Source organism: Neofelis nebulosa, chromosome 6 (assembly GCF_028018385.1).
Source record: "Neofelis nebulosa isolate mNeoNeb1 chromosome 6, mNeoNeb1.pri, whole genome shotgun sequence".
In the NCBI taxonomy this organism is placed as follows: domain Eukaryota; kingdom Metazoa; phylum Chordata; class Mammalia; order Carnivora; family Felidae; genus Neofelis; species Neofelis nebulosa.
The window spans coordinates 66943837-66961405 of NC_080787.1; the positions used below are offsets into that span (position 1 = coordinate 66943837).

General features: G+C 38.6%; 1 protein-coding gene and 1 long non-coding RNA gene across 3 annotated transcripts in view; one reads left to right on the forward strand and one right to left on the reverse strand.

Annotated features, from left to right (window-relative positions):
• COL19A1 (collagen type XIX alpha 1 chain) overlaps window positions 1-17569 on the forward strand; it is a 350374-nt gene that overhangs the window by 301593 nt on the left and 31212 nt on the right. For both annotated transcript variants that reach the window (XM_058734368.1, XM_058734369.1), the window contains exons 38-45: window positions 1581-1625; window positions 3945-3995; window positions 4081-4125; window positions 4562-4588; window positions 7782-7835; window positions 12166-12210; window positions 15416-15460; window positions 15548-15610. In XM_058734368.1, the coding sequence (XP_058590351.1) occupies window positions 1581-1625; window positions 3945-3995; window positions 4081-4125; window positions 4562-4588; window positions 7782-7835; window positions 12166-12210; window positions 15416-15460; window positions 15548-15610 (375 nt within the window). The remainder of the gene's footprint in view (window positions 1-1580; window positions 1626-3944; window positions 3996-4080; window positions 4126-4561; window positions 4589-7781; window positions 7836-12165; window positions 12211-15415; window positions 15461-15547; window positions 15611-17569) is intronic.
• Window positions 5024-7327, reverse strand: LOC131514416 (uncharacterized). The gene is made up of 4 exons (XR_009263065.1): window positions 7217-7327; window positions 6859-6909; window positions 6241-6396; window positions 5024-5346 (listed from the first exon to the last, which is right to left on the reverse strand). It is a non-coding gene; the product is annotated as an uncharacterized LOC131514416 (long non-coding RNA).

Consider the following 17569-nt stretch of genomic DNA (forward strand, 5'->3'; position numbering starts at 1 on the left):
ATCCACTTAAGCTACTCAGGTGGCTTCTACCCTGAAATGACCAAAATGGGGCATAGTGGCATCACGAAGCAAAGGAATTCAAAAAAAAATTTTTTGAAAGGAGCCATGTGTTTATTTTAGATAGTCTCTGCACATTTTTTTCTGATAGTCTTCCCAAGAAGCTTGCCCAACCCCACCAGCCTTTTTTCTCTGTTCTCTATGGAAATTATTCAGAGATTTGCCTTTTGAAGTTAATGGGAATTCCACACTGAGATGAGCTTTGGGGCACAATCAAGGATGAAAATACGACTTTTAATTGTGCCAGGAAAAAAGAGTCTTTTCAACAGGCACATATTTTTCCTTGTTTGTTGTGCTTTCATAGTTCATGAGAACTATGACATAATTCCCTGGAGGACACTGCTAGCAGTCACCAGCAGATGACATGTCTTAGAGAGCTAGCCACCATCAAAGCAGTTTGGGGAAAGATACAATATACTCGTTGTCACTCATTCTCAGGCAGCTACATTGCAATAAAAACTTTACGGTTTATTTTCATTGATAAAGATACAAATAGTTTTTATGACACTTTTTTTTGTTACTGGAAGAAAGTGGGGAGATTGGAATGAAATCCTTCATCAAAGTCATGGATATGAACTGAAATCCCTCAAAATTTGGGGGCATTATAGGCAGGAATTTTACTGTCTCTGGATTCTTTTTTAATTAACCGTTTCTTGCCATTCCCATGACATTAAGGGACTTAAAGATTTTATGAGGCTATTATTCTAAAAGAAAAGCACAGTTACAGGAAGACCTGGTTAAAGGCATCAAAGGGACCATAATATCTTTGCTTAATATGGATCCGTAAGCATTGTATGTTTTATAAAAACAAAAGTGAAATCCATTTTTCAGGTTTCAGCTTGAATTCATTTTTCACAATTCCATTTTTAGTCTTCTTCTCCTGTAAGCAGAATGTCTGAGGCTGTTTAAACTTTAAAGAACATTTTCCTTAAACAATGTTGTACCACAGTCACTTCTGTTCAACGGGATGTGCCTGACTTGGTTGTAAAGTCTAATATTACCTTAGGGAGTGAAAGAAGTTTCTCCTCCCACAAGACACAACACAGGGTGTGATTTTCTACTTTAGTCAGATTATATGGATGGTCCTCTGGTTCCCCAAAGGTGAAGGTGGTAGAGATGAGGCTGAAACTGAGGGGCTGACCCTGGAAGGCATATCCCCAAGCCTGTCCCTGCTTGGAAGTGTGCTACTCTGCACCCCGACAAGGACAGAATTTCCCCAGCTACACTTAAAGTCTAGGGCAGGATCCCCCAGGCAGCCTAGCTCCATCTAAAAATAAGCTTGATCCCTGGGGCTCACACCCTGGCAATCCGAACGGGTGTGGGAAAAGGCATTCACCTTTCCTGTGGTCTGGGAATGTATTTTCCCAGGTGAAAGAAAAGGCCAAGCTGAATAAGACTTTGCAAGACTGAAACAAAATCATATTGATTTTAGAATACAGCTCTCTGAGCAAGCACAATCTGGTTCATAAGCTTGGTGTAGAAATGTGTAAACCATTGATTTTTGGTCTCTATATCCCTTGCAGGGCAGTGAGGGACCCCCTGGGAGACCCGGACCACCTGGACCGCCTGTGAGTTACTTCAGGTTTAAAACTTAAATTCATATATGTTAATAACTCAGAGATCAGACTACATTTAGATATTCTCAGGGACAAAAGTTGTCTGATACGTATGTGTGTGTGTGTGTGTATATACATATATATCAACTTTTATATATGTATGTGTGTGTATATATAATATATATATACATATAAGTATATGTGTGTGTATATATATGTGTGTATACACACACACACACACACACACACACACACATAGATATATAAATGATAGCCAATGAAGCTTTGGGGAGACCTGATTTTTCCCCTTTAGTGCAGCCCTAATTTGCAGTGCTCAGATTTGCATACTGCGGGCATCCCTACTCTGGACTCTGGAGACCTGAGTGTGTGCCCTGACTCTCCACTTCCTACCTGAGAGACCCGGGGAGAGTCATTTAACCTCAATGAGCCTCATACATAGAAAAAAGGGGCTTTAAAAGAGCTCCCTTCTGGCTATGTGAGTTGGTACAGAATTTGGTGTTATGCTATATCTGTTCATTATCATCCACGATGTCTGAGATGCAGAGAAATTCTATTTATATAGCACATAGCAAATAAAATGTACAAGAGCCATCAATGTTTTCGTGCCTGCGATTGAGACAGATGTGCACTTTGTCAAGAGGACTGTGGAGAGGAGAGGTACCACTCTCCGTGGCAAGTCTGCCCTCATGTGGGGCCACGCTTAAATCACAGCAGAGCTTGGTCCAGGCCAAATGTTCTTTTCCACCCTACCTCACAGGAATATTTTAAGAAACCAAACTCACCTAAGAAGGGACAGGATTCATCTTTCTGAAGGCAAGAAAGATATGTTATTAGGCTGCATGCAGTCACACACTTTATGCACGTAAATAAGATTTGCACTCTGTTTTCTTAACTCTGTTCTTCATTTTGTTTACTTGCCTTTTCCCTTGACAAAGAAGCAAGGTACAAAGCATTTGGGGCTCAAATCCTACAATTCACTCCCTCTCCTGTGGACATAACAATCAAAATTAGCATGAGTTCACAAAAGGGACCTATATTTTACATGGGGTTAGGAAATCTTCTTCCCCTGAATTCTTCAAAACTATTCACTGTTCAAGATAAGTTACATATTGTCTCTTATGAGAAACCTTCTCTGGAAATCTCAGACAAAAATATCTTTCATCTGACAAGGACTCAGCACACTAAAATACAGTAGACATTCAACAATTGTCAAATGAGTGAGTGAAATAATAAAGGAATAAATGAATGGAACATTTTTCCTTCCATCACTAGTGTGTTGAAGATGTATACAAATCCCATTCACTGAACACCATTGGCCACCATCACCCAAAAACAATGAAATGATGGCTTCTTCAGTTTTGTAACTGAAATGTGGAAATCACAAAAGGGAAAAATGCAGGTTGTTGATTCTTTGGGAAATTTTTAAAAGAAGGATAAAAGGCCCCAGTTAAAATTTTATATGCAAATTTTGCCTGAATGCCAAAATGTATGACTTTTTAAAATTTATTTATTATTTGAAAGAGGGAGAGAGAGAATCCCAAGCAGGCTCCGAGCTGTGAGTGTGGAGCCCAACTCCAGGCTCGATCTCATGACTGTGAGATCATGACCTGAGCCAAAACCAAGAGTCGGATGCTCAACCGACTGAGCCACCTAGGCGCCCCCAAACTGTATGATTTTTTAGATTCTCAATTTAGTTCTCTTTCTGTTAGTTACCAGGGAGCTTTCTATTCACAGGTCAGATTTATTAGGAAGTTCTTATTCCCTTTTGTTCTACAGAATATATTTTTGTAGAAACATCCACAAAGGGTTGTGAGTAACATCATTTCCCCCATTTACTTTAATTTTCTACTTAGTATGAAGAGACCATAGCAAAAATTACTTTTCAGTAGCCAAATTGCTCCCTATTGACATCTTCATCAGCACTACCGTGTTATAGCCTGCAGGTTACCGGGCTGTAAACAGTGAGCATAAATTGGCAATTCAGAAACTGAATTTTAATGAGCAAATAGTATTTTCCTCTGAATGCATTAGCGTCTTATCTGTCAGACCCGAACATTAATCACACCCTCACTGAAAGTCTCTCTGTGCTCCAGGTACAGCTCACATTCCTTTCCATTCCCCACACACCGCCCCCCACCACACACACACATTTTCTTTTGAAAAGCCAACAATAGAAACTTGGTTTTATTACACTTGTAGCATTAAACTCCCTTTCTAAAGTAAAATCAGAGAAATATCTTTTGGTAAAAAGATAAAAGATAGACTATTAAGTTAAAAAAGAATAATTCTTTATCTCATCGCTTTCCTAAGGGTGTACCATTCAATGAAGGAAATGGAATGAGCAGTTTATATAAAATCCAGGTATTTACTTTTGTAATTATGTAAAATTATTTTCCAGTGATGAGTTGCTATAAATTGTTCTCACGGTGTTCTTTCTTTTTTGAAGGGAGGTGTGAATGTTCCCAGTTTTCCAGGCCCCCCTGGCCCCCCTGTGAGTAGAGCTGTTCATTACCAAGTATACTTTAGCTGAACAACCACAATAAGTAAACGAACAACTCCTAAGTTCACTGAAAAAAATACATGTTACAAATATAACCAAAATCTTATGCAGTAGGAAATAAATGATAACCAATTATAATAAATAGAGCAAACATACACAGCCTAAATCACGAAAAACAGCATTCTGCATGGTGGTGTCACTTTCTGGATTGTACATCTAAGAACAAAATCAGTGTCCAAGCAGTCACGCTCGTGGGGGTTCCATCAAGTTGTGTTTCTTCATCTTATTCTTCAAATCCAAACCGTAGCAAAATAAAACCTGCAGATATTTCCTGTGTATAAAACAAATTGTATTAAAATGCTCTACATTCTATAATTTTGCTTTTCCATCATTATTTTCAAAGTGACTTCCCATGTTTTTCTTGTAGGGCCCAAAAGGAGACCCTGGTCCAGTGGTATGTATGTTCCCATGCTTTGTGTCATTTAGAAAATAAGTCTTTATTAAAGTTTGAACAAAGAACATCCGGAAAAGATGGCCTGTCTTCTCAGATGTTCATCAGTTAACATGTTGGAAGCAGGAGGCAGGAAACCAAGGAAATACCAGCAATGCGTTCATTTTTAAGATGCTTTGGTCTTGATGCCACTGCCTTTGGCATTTGTCTCTTTTATTAGGATACTTTCAGAATCGCTCTGTGATGGAGGAAGGCACGAATGCAGTTCCTAATAAATGGAGCACTTTTTTCTGCTAGCATTATTTTGATGGTTAACTCAGTGTTAGGTAGATTGTGGAAGAGAAATACTTACTGGAAAGGAATTCCTTAGTATGTACCCAGCCTCTCCCTACCCCTCCCTCCAAAAAGAAAGGGACTGTGTGTTTGCTTTGAAATGTCTTAGGCAGTTATTCTGTAGGAAATGGGGTATGCTGTCATAAACCTGCTTATTAGGTGTATCAGGAGGTTAACACTCAGCATGGGAAGAGATCATGTCCCCAGCTACCCAGAGGGTAACAGTTGTTCTCAAGCATCCTTCTCAGCCATGGAGCATCATTCTGAAGGTTCTGCCAAATTTATTAGATTCCCTTTATTCCTTGGTAGTTTTTCCTGTCATGTTCTTCTCAAACATATGTCCTTGAATATGTTCTCTCATATTGCACTTGTGTTAACATTTTAACCTTGATTTATACAGTATGCTTGAAAGTCAGATATGCCTGAAACTGAAATAAAGTTTTCAAATTATTTTCCATTGTCATGTGAAAAAAATTAAGTCCCTTTCATCACAATACAGTTTAGTAAAACTAGATGAGTAAATTTTAAAGACCACAAGAAGCATACAAGGTAATCTTTGCATATCTAAATATATTTTCAAAGGACATGCATTAAAGCACATATATTTTGTTATTGGCCAATATATATTAAGAGCCAGTTTTACCTCTGAAAGCATAATTTCAATTTAGATAGTACCAGTTTCTGAACCCCAATAATGTAATTTAGAAGTTTCCTTTGTTTTCTTTTTCATGTAGCCCCCCTTTTATCTGTTAACAATTTTTATGCTTTCACCAATCATATCCTCCACTCTAACTTCAAATTTCTTTTATCTTGTTGATAAAAGTTTCTTGCTGGTCTTTCCCTCTCATACTGACTCACAGCCCCTCTGAATCATGTAGAGGCACCTAGACTTCACACTGACTTTTCTGGAATATTCTTTCAAGTTTTTCATTAACAATTGCATATCAAGGTCATAACATATTTTTAAAAGTATTATAATAAAGAATAAGTTATAATTCACTTGGATTGGAAAACAGGTAGCAACAAAAATATACACAGATTTGAGCAGACTTTGAAGGAATTAAGCTTCAAATTTCTTAGCTACAACAAAAGATAAAGGATAAAAACTGACTGAAGGATGTTCCTTGCTTTTAGAGATGTGATTTAAGTGGGTGAAGCAAAAAACAGAAATCTGGAATATAATGAAATAAACACTGTGTAAACCCTCAGGTTTATCTTACATATACCGTTGAAATGATTCTTTGGGCCCTCTGTCACCACCACCGTGCACCTCCCTTCATTTCACACCAGTTGTCCCCTACAGAAAAATAATACTTTCTTACCATAAAAATAAGCCAGGAATGGTAGAATTATAGGTCAGAGTAGAAAATGAAAAAGTCAATTGGCAGTGGGGGGCGGGGGGAGAGATTTACTCTTCGGCATCCTTCGTTTGCCATGACGGTAGATGTACACCACTGTTTCTAATCTTCTCAGTAAACCTTTATAGAAAAAAATTACCCTTAATTGAATTTATCTTCTGAGGTTCCCCGTTTAATTCCTTTGGTATTTAATTTATAAGCAGCATCAATTAAATATTTAATTATTAACTACTTTCAAATAAATATTGATTGATTGGGTGACCACCTTCCTCTGTCCTAAGGACTGTTGAGAATGTAAACAAAGAGAATCAAAGAGCTCATTTCCTTTGTCAATAATCCAGGACCTCTTTTACAGAGTTTTATGCAGAATAGAATCTGAACATCTTTTTTTTTTTTCGTCTGATTGACAGGTTACATATTAGTGGACCTTTAAAAAGATTTCTAAGGCATGAGAAGTATCAAGTCATCTGCCTATTCATTAAGTATTCTGTAATAAGGACAGTATCATAAATAATAATGGAAGTTGGAGCCTTTGTCATATTTTGAAGCAGAGTAGAATTATGCATGCAAAAATATACTTACAGAGAATGAAAGCTCCTTTTCTATGTGATTATGTTGAAAGCATCCAGTGTCCTAAGAAAATATTTGCAGTTAACATTAATTCATTAACAAGGATGTATCGAACAACTACCTACTTTATCTCTCTTAATTTAAAAGCCTTAATGTTTATTTGCCCAAAGTTAGCAGTGTCCTTCACCTAACTTTTCTTTTTTTTTTTTCAATACATGAAATTTATTGTCAAATTGGTTTCCATACAACACCCAGTGCTCATCCCAAAAGTAACTTTTTAAAATATATTCCTTGAGAACCTGCAGTCTCCAGTTGGCCTGGGACCATCCACTAGAATATGTAAAAGATTTGTTTTAATGGAAATGCTTACCTATCTTCTCCCAGTGACCCATGAGCTTGAGCTATAACTTTTAGAATCACCGGAGATGCTGCTTCTGGGCCATCCTCTGAAGCATTCACAATTCATGTCCTGCTGTGGAGAATACTGAAGGATGGTCAACTTTACTATCAGACCTTCATCTTCCTCTGCTCTTAAGGAGTTTAGCCATATTCTCTGGTCATCTAGCATCTCTGGGTACCTCACAAATAGGCAAACTTCATTAAAGCCCAGCCTTTCCTTTAATTCTTATTGAAATTGGCATTATCACTGACTAGAGGGATTCATTCTAATTAGATTCTTAATCAGAATAAAAATAATTAATCAGAAATTATATTCATACTTCTCCAGGGACTAGCTTAATCCTCAAACTGTTGACAAACACCAAATGCAAGAATGCAGATGTTTGAAAATAGAGCATACAGATTACTTGCTAAATTGCTAATCCGTGTTTGAGGGGATACTTTTTGGCAAACAAAAAAATCTTTGTGTTTGAAACCAATGCTTAAAAAACTTTATTGGTCATTGTTTCTGAATTTCCTATGTTCATATTTAACAGGGAGAACCTGGTGCAATGGGGTTGCCAGGACTAGAAGGATTTCCAGGTATAAAGGTAAGTACAGGGGTTAAAAATGTCACAGATTCAGCATTCAAAAATGTTTATTGAGCACCTCCTGTTGGACCAGGAACTGTTTTAGGTTTAGATACCTAAGAATACAAAACAGACAAAAATCTCTGCCTTCGAGGAACTTACTTTTTAGGAGGGGGATACAGAAACTAAAATAAACATAAATAAATAATAAATGTTGGTAAGTACTGTGGAAAGAAGGAGAAAGTAGAACCGGTTAAGGGGGCTCAGGTGTGCTAAAGGAGAGGGGTCTATAAATAGGAGTCTGAGAAAGCAAGATCTGAGCAAAGACTTGAAAGCATGAGGGAGAGATAGCCAAGTCCCCTCAACCCTGAAAGAAGAATCCAGTGTATAGCATGGTGATGATAGGTAGTAATACTTTACCATCTACTTGAAATTTGCTAAGTGTTCTTACCACTACGTGAGGTGATAGAGATGTTAACTAGCTTAATTTTGGTGAATATTTTACAGTGTATGAATATATCAAATCATTAAGCTGCATACCATAAATGTATACAATTTTGTGAAACAGTAAATAGCAGGTCTAAATGCCCTGAGACGTGAGCATTGCTGCTACACCAAAGGAGACCAGGGGAATGAGGGAAAGAGAGAGTGGTAGATGAGGTCAGAGAGGTAGGGGTAGAAGTAAGGTGTAGCCCAGCCATGTGGTCACACAAGGCAATACTACTCAAAATGTAGCCAGAGACGACCAGTGCCAGTCTGCAAATTCTGTTATAGATCCTGTGGCAAGGTAAGTATAGATTGAGAATAAGTATTTAAAAACTTGTCTAGCAATTTAACTTTGCTATGATATTCAAACATGTTATCAGTAAACTCACCTTGGTTCAAGATGTATTAGAACATAGAGGCACCTGGGTGGCTCAGTCAGTTCAGGGTGATAGGCCTGCAGGTGGAAAGCGAGAGTGGAAGCAGGCAAGCCTATTAGAAGACTATTCCCATAGTACAGGTTGGCTCAGATCAAAGTAGAAATGGTGGAGATAGTGAGGAGTGGCTAGAATCTGGATATACTGGGAAGGTAGAACCAAATAAGAGGAGTCAAGGACGACTCGCAAGTTTTTTGACCTGAGAAACTGGCATGATGGGGAAGTCATCACCTGAAATGAGGAATAGGCAGAGGCTGTGTAGACAGGGTGAGGATGATCAGTATAATTTTGGACATGAGGTCAAATTTGGCAGTATCTATTAGAGAGAAAAATAGAAGTAGTGAGTAGGCAACACAATATGAAGGCATGGAGTTTGAAAAAGGAGTCAGTGGAACATGCTGGGATATCTATATGCTTGGAACAACCAAGTTTAAAACCAGAAGACTTGATAAGATCACCAGGGGAATGACAGTAGATTTCATAAAAGAGGAAAGGACCAAGGATGAGCCCTGAGGCCTCCAACATAAAGGGATCAGGAAGAAAAGGAAGAATGACCAAGGGAAACTGAGATGAAATGACCAGGAGGTAGGAGGAAAACTAGGTGTCCTGAAAGCCAAGCGAAGATAATGTATCAAGGTAAAGGGAGTGATCACTTGTCTCAAACACTGCAAATAGGTCAAGTATGATGGGGATGGGGTCAAGTAGGATGGCCAAGTATTAACCATTGGATTTATCAATATAGAGGTTTAGCAATAATAATTATTACTTCATTATTTTGGTAGGAGCAACTGTTGGATTTGAATAGATTTAAGAGAGAATAAGAAAAAAGAATTAGAGGAAGCAAATACAGTATAAACAATGATCAAGGAGTTTTGCTGTAAAGGAAAGCAAAGAAATGGGCTGGGGGCTGCTGGGGGAAGTAGGGTAAGGTTTTATAAAATGGATTTTAGGAATGGACCATAGAAATACCATAATAGTCATATGCTAAAGGAATAATCCAGTAGAAAGGGTCAGGGGAGTGATGATATAGGAGGAGAGGGGAGAATTTCTGGAATGACATTCTCAAATAGCTAAAATAAAATGGGAACTAATATATAAATAGAAGGTTTGGCTTCAGAGAGGAAATGAATAGTTGATCTATGGTAACAGGTGGAAAAAAGAGTATAGGGATATAGATGCTGATACGTTGGGAGAAGAATTGGTTGGGGTCTGTAGAGTTCTTTTCTGATTGATTAAATTTTCTAAGAGATGGAGGAAAAAGTTCATCATCTGAGAGTGAATTTGAGTGAGAAGAGGTTGGAGATTTAAGGAGAGGGTCTTCTAAGAGAAAAGGAGAGTCCAGGGACCACAGAGTATGATGAGTCGGCAGCCCTAGGCCCTCCACCCTCCCGACTGAGGTTCATGGTCATAAACTGAAGAGAGACTAGTCAGGGAGATCTCGTCCAGCATGTACACTAGGGTAAAGACATAGATTTAAACAAGTTTCCGGTTTTGACAGGTGAGTACTAGAAGCAAGAATGGGGCAAGAGAGTCAGTCGTGTACAAAGGGAGTGATTATAGCAAGTGACCATAGAATTTAAACTAAATAAATAAGAGAGAGAGGCCATCTAGTGAGTTGATGGATAATGAAAAATCTGTTCAATGGATTCGCAGTCTTGGTGGCATCAAAAGTTTGGGAGTCCAAGGTACTCAAGAGAGTAGTTAAAACTATGGTGCTCCAATATCATAATTTATGAAATTGACATTATGGAGGGGTTACAGTTATTCTTACTGACAAAGTCTCAAATACAACAATGGAAATAAGAGGCAAGATGGTTAGAGGAGTGGTTCAAAGAACTGCTAGACCTCACTGTTGGGAGAACCATATTATCCAAGAGAAGGCCCCTTAATGTTAACCTCTTCAGATATACAAAAGTTTCCATTGAATGAAAAGTTCCAATTTATTCATTTCATGGGTAAAAATCCCATTGCTTAAAAGGAGAAGAGTGAATCTGACAAGAATTACCTGTTCATACTGTTTACCTACTATTCTATTCGTTCCTTTTCTATTTGACTATAGCTATGCTTTATATATTAAAGATATTACTTCTATCTCATATGTTAGGGTTTATATCCTAGTCAATCTGGCCTTTCATTTTCATGTTTAATCTCATTGTATACGTAAATATAACTTTTATGTAGTCAAATAGCAAATGATTTTCCTTTGTGGTTTCTTGTTTTGCTTGTATGCATGGAGTTCCTTTTATTTTTATTCTCAACCAAAATCAGGTAGTCACTTAGCATTTTCTTCTAGTTTTCTTGTACTTCATATTATTTTATTATTTACTTAATCTATATGGGATTTATATGGAGTATAACATAAGGAGAGGAATTAAACTTTTTTCAAGGAAACTATTCAATTATTAGCACTATTTGTTGAATAATACATCTCCTTTACTAAAATCCTATTATGGATGTTGGTCTATTTCTGAGGTTATGTAACATTTTTATATCGCATTGATATACTGCTTAATCTCATGCCAATATTCCATTATTTTAATTGTTAAAGCTTTATTATATGTTTAAATATTGGTATTGCTAATCTCCTTATTGTTCTTCTTTTAATTTTTTTCTTTTCTCTTCTCATTTATTCATTATCCCAAGTGAACTTTAATATCATCTGATCTAGCTGCAATTTCATAAGAATTGCATTAAATTTATAAATTAGTTTGGGTAGCAATGACACCTTTACAACATTGTCTTGCCCTCCAAGAACAAAACATATCTCTCCATTTAATCCAGTCTTCTTTTATGTCCCCGAGTGAAGTTATGAAGTTTTTTAATGTAGGTTCTGCTCAACAAAAATTGCCATTTTATTATCCCATATATAATCATTAGTACTTTTAGCATCGTCAGCTTTATCTGAAATACCACATTGCCTTTGGAAAAAGAGCTGAGTCACTCCACTGTTCAGAGCAATTCAGGAGATCTTCTACTGGCCTAATGAGAGAACTACAAAATTTCTTGTTCTAAATATTTTTATTCTAACCCTACATCCAATAAGGCAGGTGTGGGGAAAACTTTTTAGAAGACATTCAATGTGCTCTCTGTTTTAAATATTGATAATGGATTACTTTTGAATATGTGGAATAAAAATACTGTCTTGACTAATTTTAGCTGTATGTGTGGAGTCCTATTAAAAATAGGTAATAGAAATAACCTAAATGCTTATTTTCATTAAGATTCTTATTTGCTTTAGTTTTATGGAGGGGAACAAGTTTTAACAAATTCAGTTAGCTGCTCATTTTATTTTCCCATCTGATGATATTGATAATGCTTATCAATACCAAAGAAAAGCTTTACCAAATCCAAATGATTATTTGAGCACTAATTTTATAGGTAAAGATTCTATCGATATCATTATAAGTAGCAATTTTTTTTAATCCCAACAGGGAGATCGGGGCCCCGCAGGTCCCCCAGGAATAGCCGGAATATCGGTGAGTCCAGAGTATCTCATGTTATTTTCACAGGGAAGAAGTTCCATCTCCACAGCAAATCTATGGCTAGGGAGCAAAATGGCTGAGGAGCACATGGTACCTCCTACCTAATCTCCTACTGATCTCCTACCTAATCATGATATCTCCTGCCTAATCTCCATTAGGTTCTGGAAACATCCAGTTAAAAAAATAAAACCCCATTCATCCCTGTCCATCCTCAAGAATGCTTCTTTCTTTTTTACATTTTTCTTATTTTTTATCTTTTTCTTTTTCCTTCCCAACTCATGTAAACGGTGGGGAAGGCAATGCCCAGTTACTGGTGCCAATATGTTAGTACACAAAACCAAATTTGGGGAGCTTGTTTTGTTTCTGTGTTCTTGTCTCATTTAAGGTTTCTTGGCCCTGAAAAGGCAAAGTTCTTGTGCTCAGGCATGTACTTCAAGTTCTTGGTATTAAGCTACAATCTGCTTGAGTTTTCCCTGGGCCTGGTGTTATTAACAGATCTTTACTGCTGCTAATGTTTCCTCGTAAACTAGCCCTTCCAGCCTCTCAATCATTTTTGTTGCTCTCTGGTGTCAAATGTTTTAATCTCATCAAGGTCTTTTCAAATGAATAGGAAGTACTCCAGGAAAGGTTGAAAGCATTTCTCTGAGCCCTAGGGATCGCTCTGATCTTCATTCATGATGCTCTAATTAAAATTTTGTGGCCATGCTTTATGAATAAGAGCCCACTTACCGTTGCTCAGTGGCCCTGCAGGGTAGGCCCAGGGAAGGAAAGTCAATGGAAACTATGTACTTGAGTCATAAGAACACAGATAAGAAAGGGCCTTACCATCCCCACTTACAACCACTCATTGACACCTACTAAGAACAAACACCACCCAGAACATCCATCACTACCCGCTGGCGCTCACCACCACCCACCACCTCTATCCTTTAAAAGGCCAGTGGCCACTCTGTTTTACTCTATTTAGTGGTTAAGTCTAATAACAAAAACTTAAAACCCATTCATACTCTGCAGAAAATCATCCTTTATAGAGGAGGAATCCCCTTATTTAGCTATTCTAGATCAAAGTAAATATTCGTTAGTATGATTGAAAAGTAACATGAAAATATTTTCTTTAGCAAGCATGTCAGGATTTTTTATACAAGAAAGTATTGTTCCTAAAAGTAGATTCACACTTAATCCCATTCCTTCTCCTGTCCCCTGATCATGACTATTCCTAGCAACATATTTGGAATTCTGTTTCCAGAATTGCCCTGAGCCCCCTACAACCTGCCCCGCTTATATTCATACCCTGTTTTTGTTTACACGTGGTATCATGAAGCTTAGTTCCCACTACATTCACCCAGGTATGACTAAAAGTTACTTCTGGCTATAACCCTAAATTACATATGTATATAAGGGAAAAAATATTGGCAACCAATGAAAGTATTGAAAAAGTGAGTGACAGGCTCAAAAGGCAATCCAAATGAAGACCTCCAAAGATATTTTTGAAGGATACAGCATGATTGAAATAAGGGGCTTGGATGTCTAAAGATCCTATACATTTACTTAGAATGCAGTTTTCTTATCTCATAATTAAGAGGATTAACTGACAATTACAGAAATAAAGAAGCCATAGAGATTTACTCATTGCATGTATACAACTGTATAATTAAAAATGCAACTTAATTTTTTTTATAGTGGATTTACTATGATTCAAGAAATAAAATAGTCAAAAGATTCTGGAGATAGTGGTGATGGTTACACAACAGTATGGATGTACTGAATTGTACACTTAAAAGTGATTAGGCTGGTAAATTTTATGTTATGTACATTTTACTACAATAAAACAGATTTAAGGGGATTATTCATGTTGCAGCAGAGATGAAACCTGCCTACTCAGACTCATTATGATCACTCTGCTGAGTACCAAGGAGACCCAATCCTGCTCTTCCTAAGAAGAGATCAGTCTATCCCTTTCTAGTATATTCAAGTTCATCCAGAGATTTCTCCTGGGCTTCTTTCTCCTGCTTCTTCCCAGGATGACATGTGGGTGTAGAGTAGGAAGTATCTGTCAGTGCCGACAGTGAGGGAAAGCCTCCACACAGCGTGCTCTCCCCCAGGTCCTCTGAGCTCCACCTGACCTTTGGGGTTGCTGCTGCCTGCTATCAAGTTCCTAATCCCTTTGTGTCAGATCTCAAGGCCCAAGCACTCTACCCCTTGTGTTCTATGCCAAGACCATGCTGGACATTATTAGCCTTCTCAAGCTGTAGCACATCCCCAATTCCCGCCCATGGGAACTTCAGGAGTTCCCCAGAGCCTATGGAACCAGGGATGCTCTGTCAGGCCTTGTGTCTGCCTAGCTTCTACCACTCAGCCATATCTGTGCCTGTGAGGGGGGCTCCTCCCAGAGTTCTAAACAGCAAGAGGGGAAAAGGGCCCTCCCTCTTTCAGATTCTCTACTGGGGAACCTACTAGTGTTTCTGCAGCCTCAGCCACATACCTACATCCCTTTGTTATTTATTTTTCTATCCATGTTAGGTCTAAGGGATAGGAGGTGGTTCCCTCTCAAAGCCAACATCTTTAAGTTTGGTCTGGGCACTTGGGTACTTCTCACTTCTAGTCTCTGCTGGACCATCTTCTTCCCTTTTTCCTCCCAGTGGTCTCCCTACCTAATGTTTCTCAATCGTTAGTCCTCAAAGCCATGTGTGTTAGAACAAATCAGTCTTGTCCTTTCCCTTTCAACCAAACATGGCTTTTCAAGCTGAACATGTGGTTTTTTTCAGGCTAGCCTACTATGAACTTAAAAATCCTCTTATAAAATGCAAAATCTAGGAAAGATTTCTTTGACTCTCTGTGCCCTCCCAATCACCAAAGAAGAGCTGCTAGTCAATTAGGCACAAGATGGATTTTCACTAATGATGATACACTGGTTTAGTATTTTCAAAGATATTATCCTCCCCTCCTACCCCTCTGCCATCCACACATAGGTACATTAGAGAACTGCATTCTAGTCTGTACCTCGGAGCCTCCAGAGTCAAGTATATGTCCCCACAGACTCTGTCCCATTAGGAATGCCATTGTAGCATAAAGAGCCACAGCCCTGGCTGCACATTAAATTCACAGGTGGTGAGGGGGGGGGGGGGTGGCGAGCAGGGGGAGTACATGGCATCATGCAATAATTTGGCTCCTAATGTTTCTCCTTGATTTGATTTCCCAGGGAAAACCTGGAGCCCCAGGGCCTCCCGGAGTTCCAGGGGAACCGGTGAGTTGCGAGCCACTTACTTAACTTACTTCATGTGGTTTTACAGTTTTTCTGAGCAATTAACATTTGTCTGTGACATGTCTATAGGGTGACAGAGGACCTGTTGGAGATATAGGTTTCCCTGGACCAGAAGGACCCTCAGGAAGGCCAGTAAGTACTTTTTACTATTTAAATTTTGCCATTTTGAGAACTATTCTAAGCACTGCCTCTTCGCCTATCTCCTCAGAAAATCTGACATTTGTAGTGTCTAAGGGAGTGTGACTCTCCCTTTTGGGGGTGTCCTAGCTCTCTCTGAAGTATCTTTATGTATTTAACGATGATGGGAAAAGTGAGGTTTGGTTTTGTTTTGTTTTGTCTTAAGTGTCAGGAAATTAGATTCATTATTTCTTAAGTCTGATGTTCTCAGAGTTAAAAAATAAAATGGCCTGTCACATCCTAAAATATAAAGAAACTGAAGGCTTGCAGATATAACTCCTGGGTGCTAAGTTAAAAATCAATGTAGAAGCTGTTTTCTCAGATACCTTTCTTTATCTGTGGACCTTGTTCTTATACTTTCATAAATCATGCTTCTAAATATAGCATCCTTTAGTGTCCTAAAAGAGCTCTTGGTTACTGATATATATTGATGTAACGTTGTAATGATCATTCTTACTAATTCAGCTCAATTAAACATACTTTCATCCAGTCTCTGCTGTTTGCTGAGGATGTACTGGGCCATGAGGGAGGGGGCATAAAGATGAATGACATCCATCCCACTCTCAAGTTTACTCTTTAGAGGTCACTGCTCCTTTTGCTTGTTTATTTGCCATGGTGTGTGTGGGGAGGGAGTGCTATTAGGAGAAGGTGGGTACTGAAGGTGAACAAGCAGCACAGAGTTCATGAGGCTGGTTCAGACCTTCTGGGTCTGAGCGTTCCCTGGCCACTATCTCCACAGAGAAGGCAATATGAAAATACAGGAAGCATATGCAATTTAGAGTCAGGAAGATATGGGTTTGAATTGTGACTCAAAGGGTTTTGTGAATCACTTAAGTAACATGACATGTGGTAAGCATTTCCAGTGCCTGGCCCCAGGAGGCACTCAATAAATAGTTTCAAACCCTGCCTCCCCCTTCACCTCTTATTACCAACTCCCTATCCCAGCCCCTGACCATTCCCTAAATGCTTGCCCAGGGGATTATGCAAACAGCAATTTGTTTATTCAACAACTATTTCTTGAGGACCTACTAAAATGCTAGGCACTCATAGGTTTACATTCTAGTATATTTGTTTATTCAACAACTATTTCTTGAGCACCTACTAAAGGCTAGCAACTCATGGGTTTACATTCTAGTATAGGAACACAGACAACACACAAATAAATACACATGCACACACAATTTCAGGTAGAAAAAGCCCTAAGCAGGGTGAAGCACTGGAGTAGCATTTAAATAGAGCAGTTGAAAAAGGTATGCCATTTAAGCAAAGACCTGCATTAAGTGAGAGATCAAACCTTGGAGTGGTTGTGGGAGACATTGTTTCAAGGAAGAGAAATGGCCATAGAGGAGTGAGGCTGGTGTGTTGAAAGAACAGCAAAAGGCATGAAGTCATGCACTAAGCTAAACAAGAGTGGGAAAGATACCAAGAGAGAAGCAGGTGGTGTCCAGGCCATGAGGAACTTCTAACCCATGAATGGAGTTTGGATTTCATTTGAAGTATGATGGAAACCCATTGAAGCATTTGTAGTGGGGAAGGAAAATGACTGGAGTACATTTTAAAGTTATCACTCTGACTACTGTGTGAAGAGCAGACTGTAGGGAGCAGGATGGAAGAAAACAAGAGTCAGGAAGCATTGCCATAATCCCCATGGGAAATTATGATGGTGAGAACAGGGAGATGATGAGGAGTAAGGGAGTTTAGGAGGTATATTGAGGGGAGAGTCTGCAAACTCACTGATGGACCAGATGTGGAGTGTGAGGGAGAGACAAGTCGAAGCTGTGGTGTGGGGTCTGAGCAGCCATGTCACAGTGGTACTTTTGATGAAATGAAAAAGACTGGAAATGGGTGGGTTTGGGAGGGAAAACCAAGAATTCTCTGTTGTGGACACATTCAATTTAGAGCACTTGTAGACAC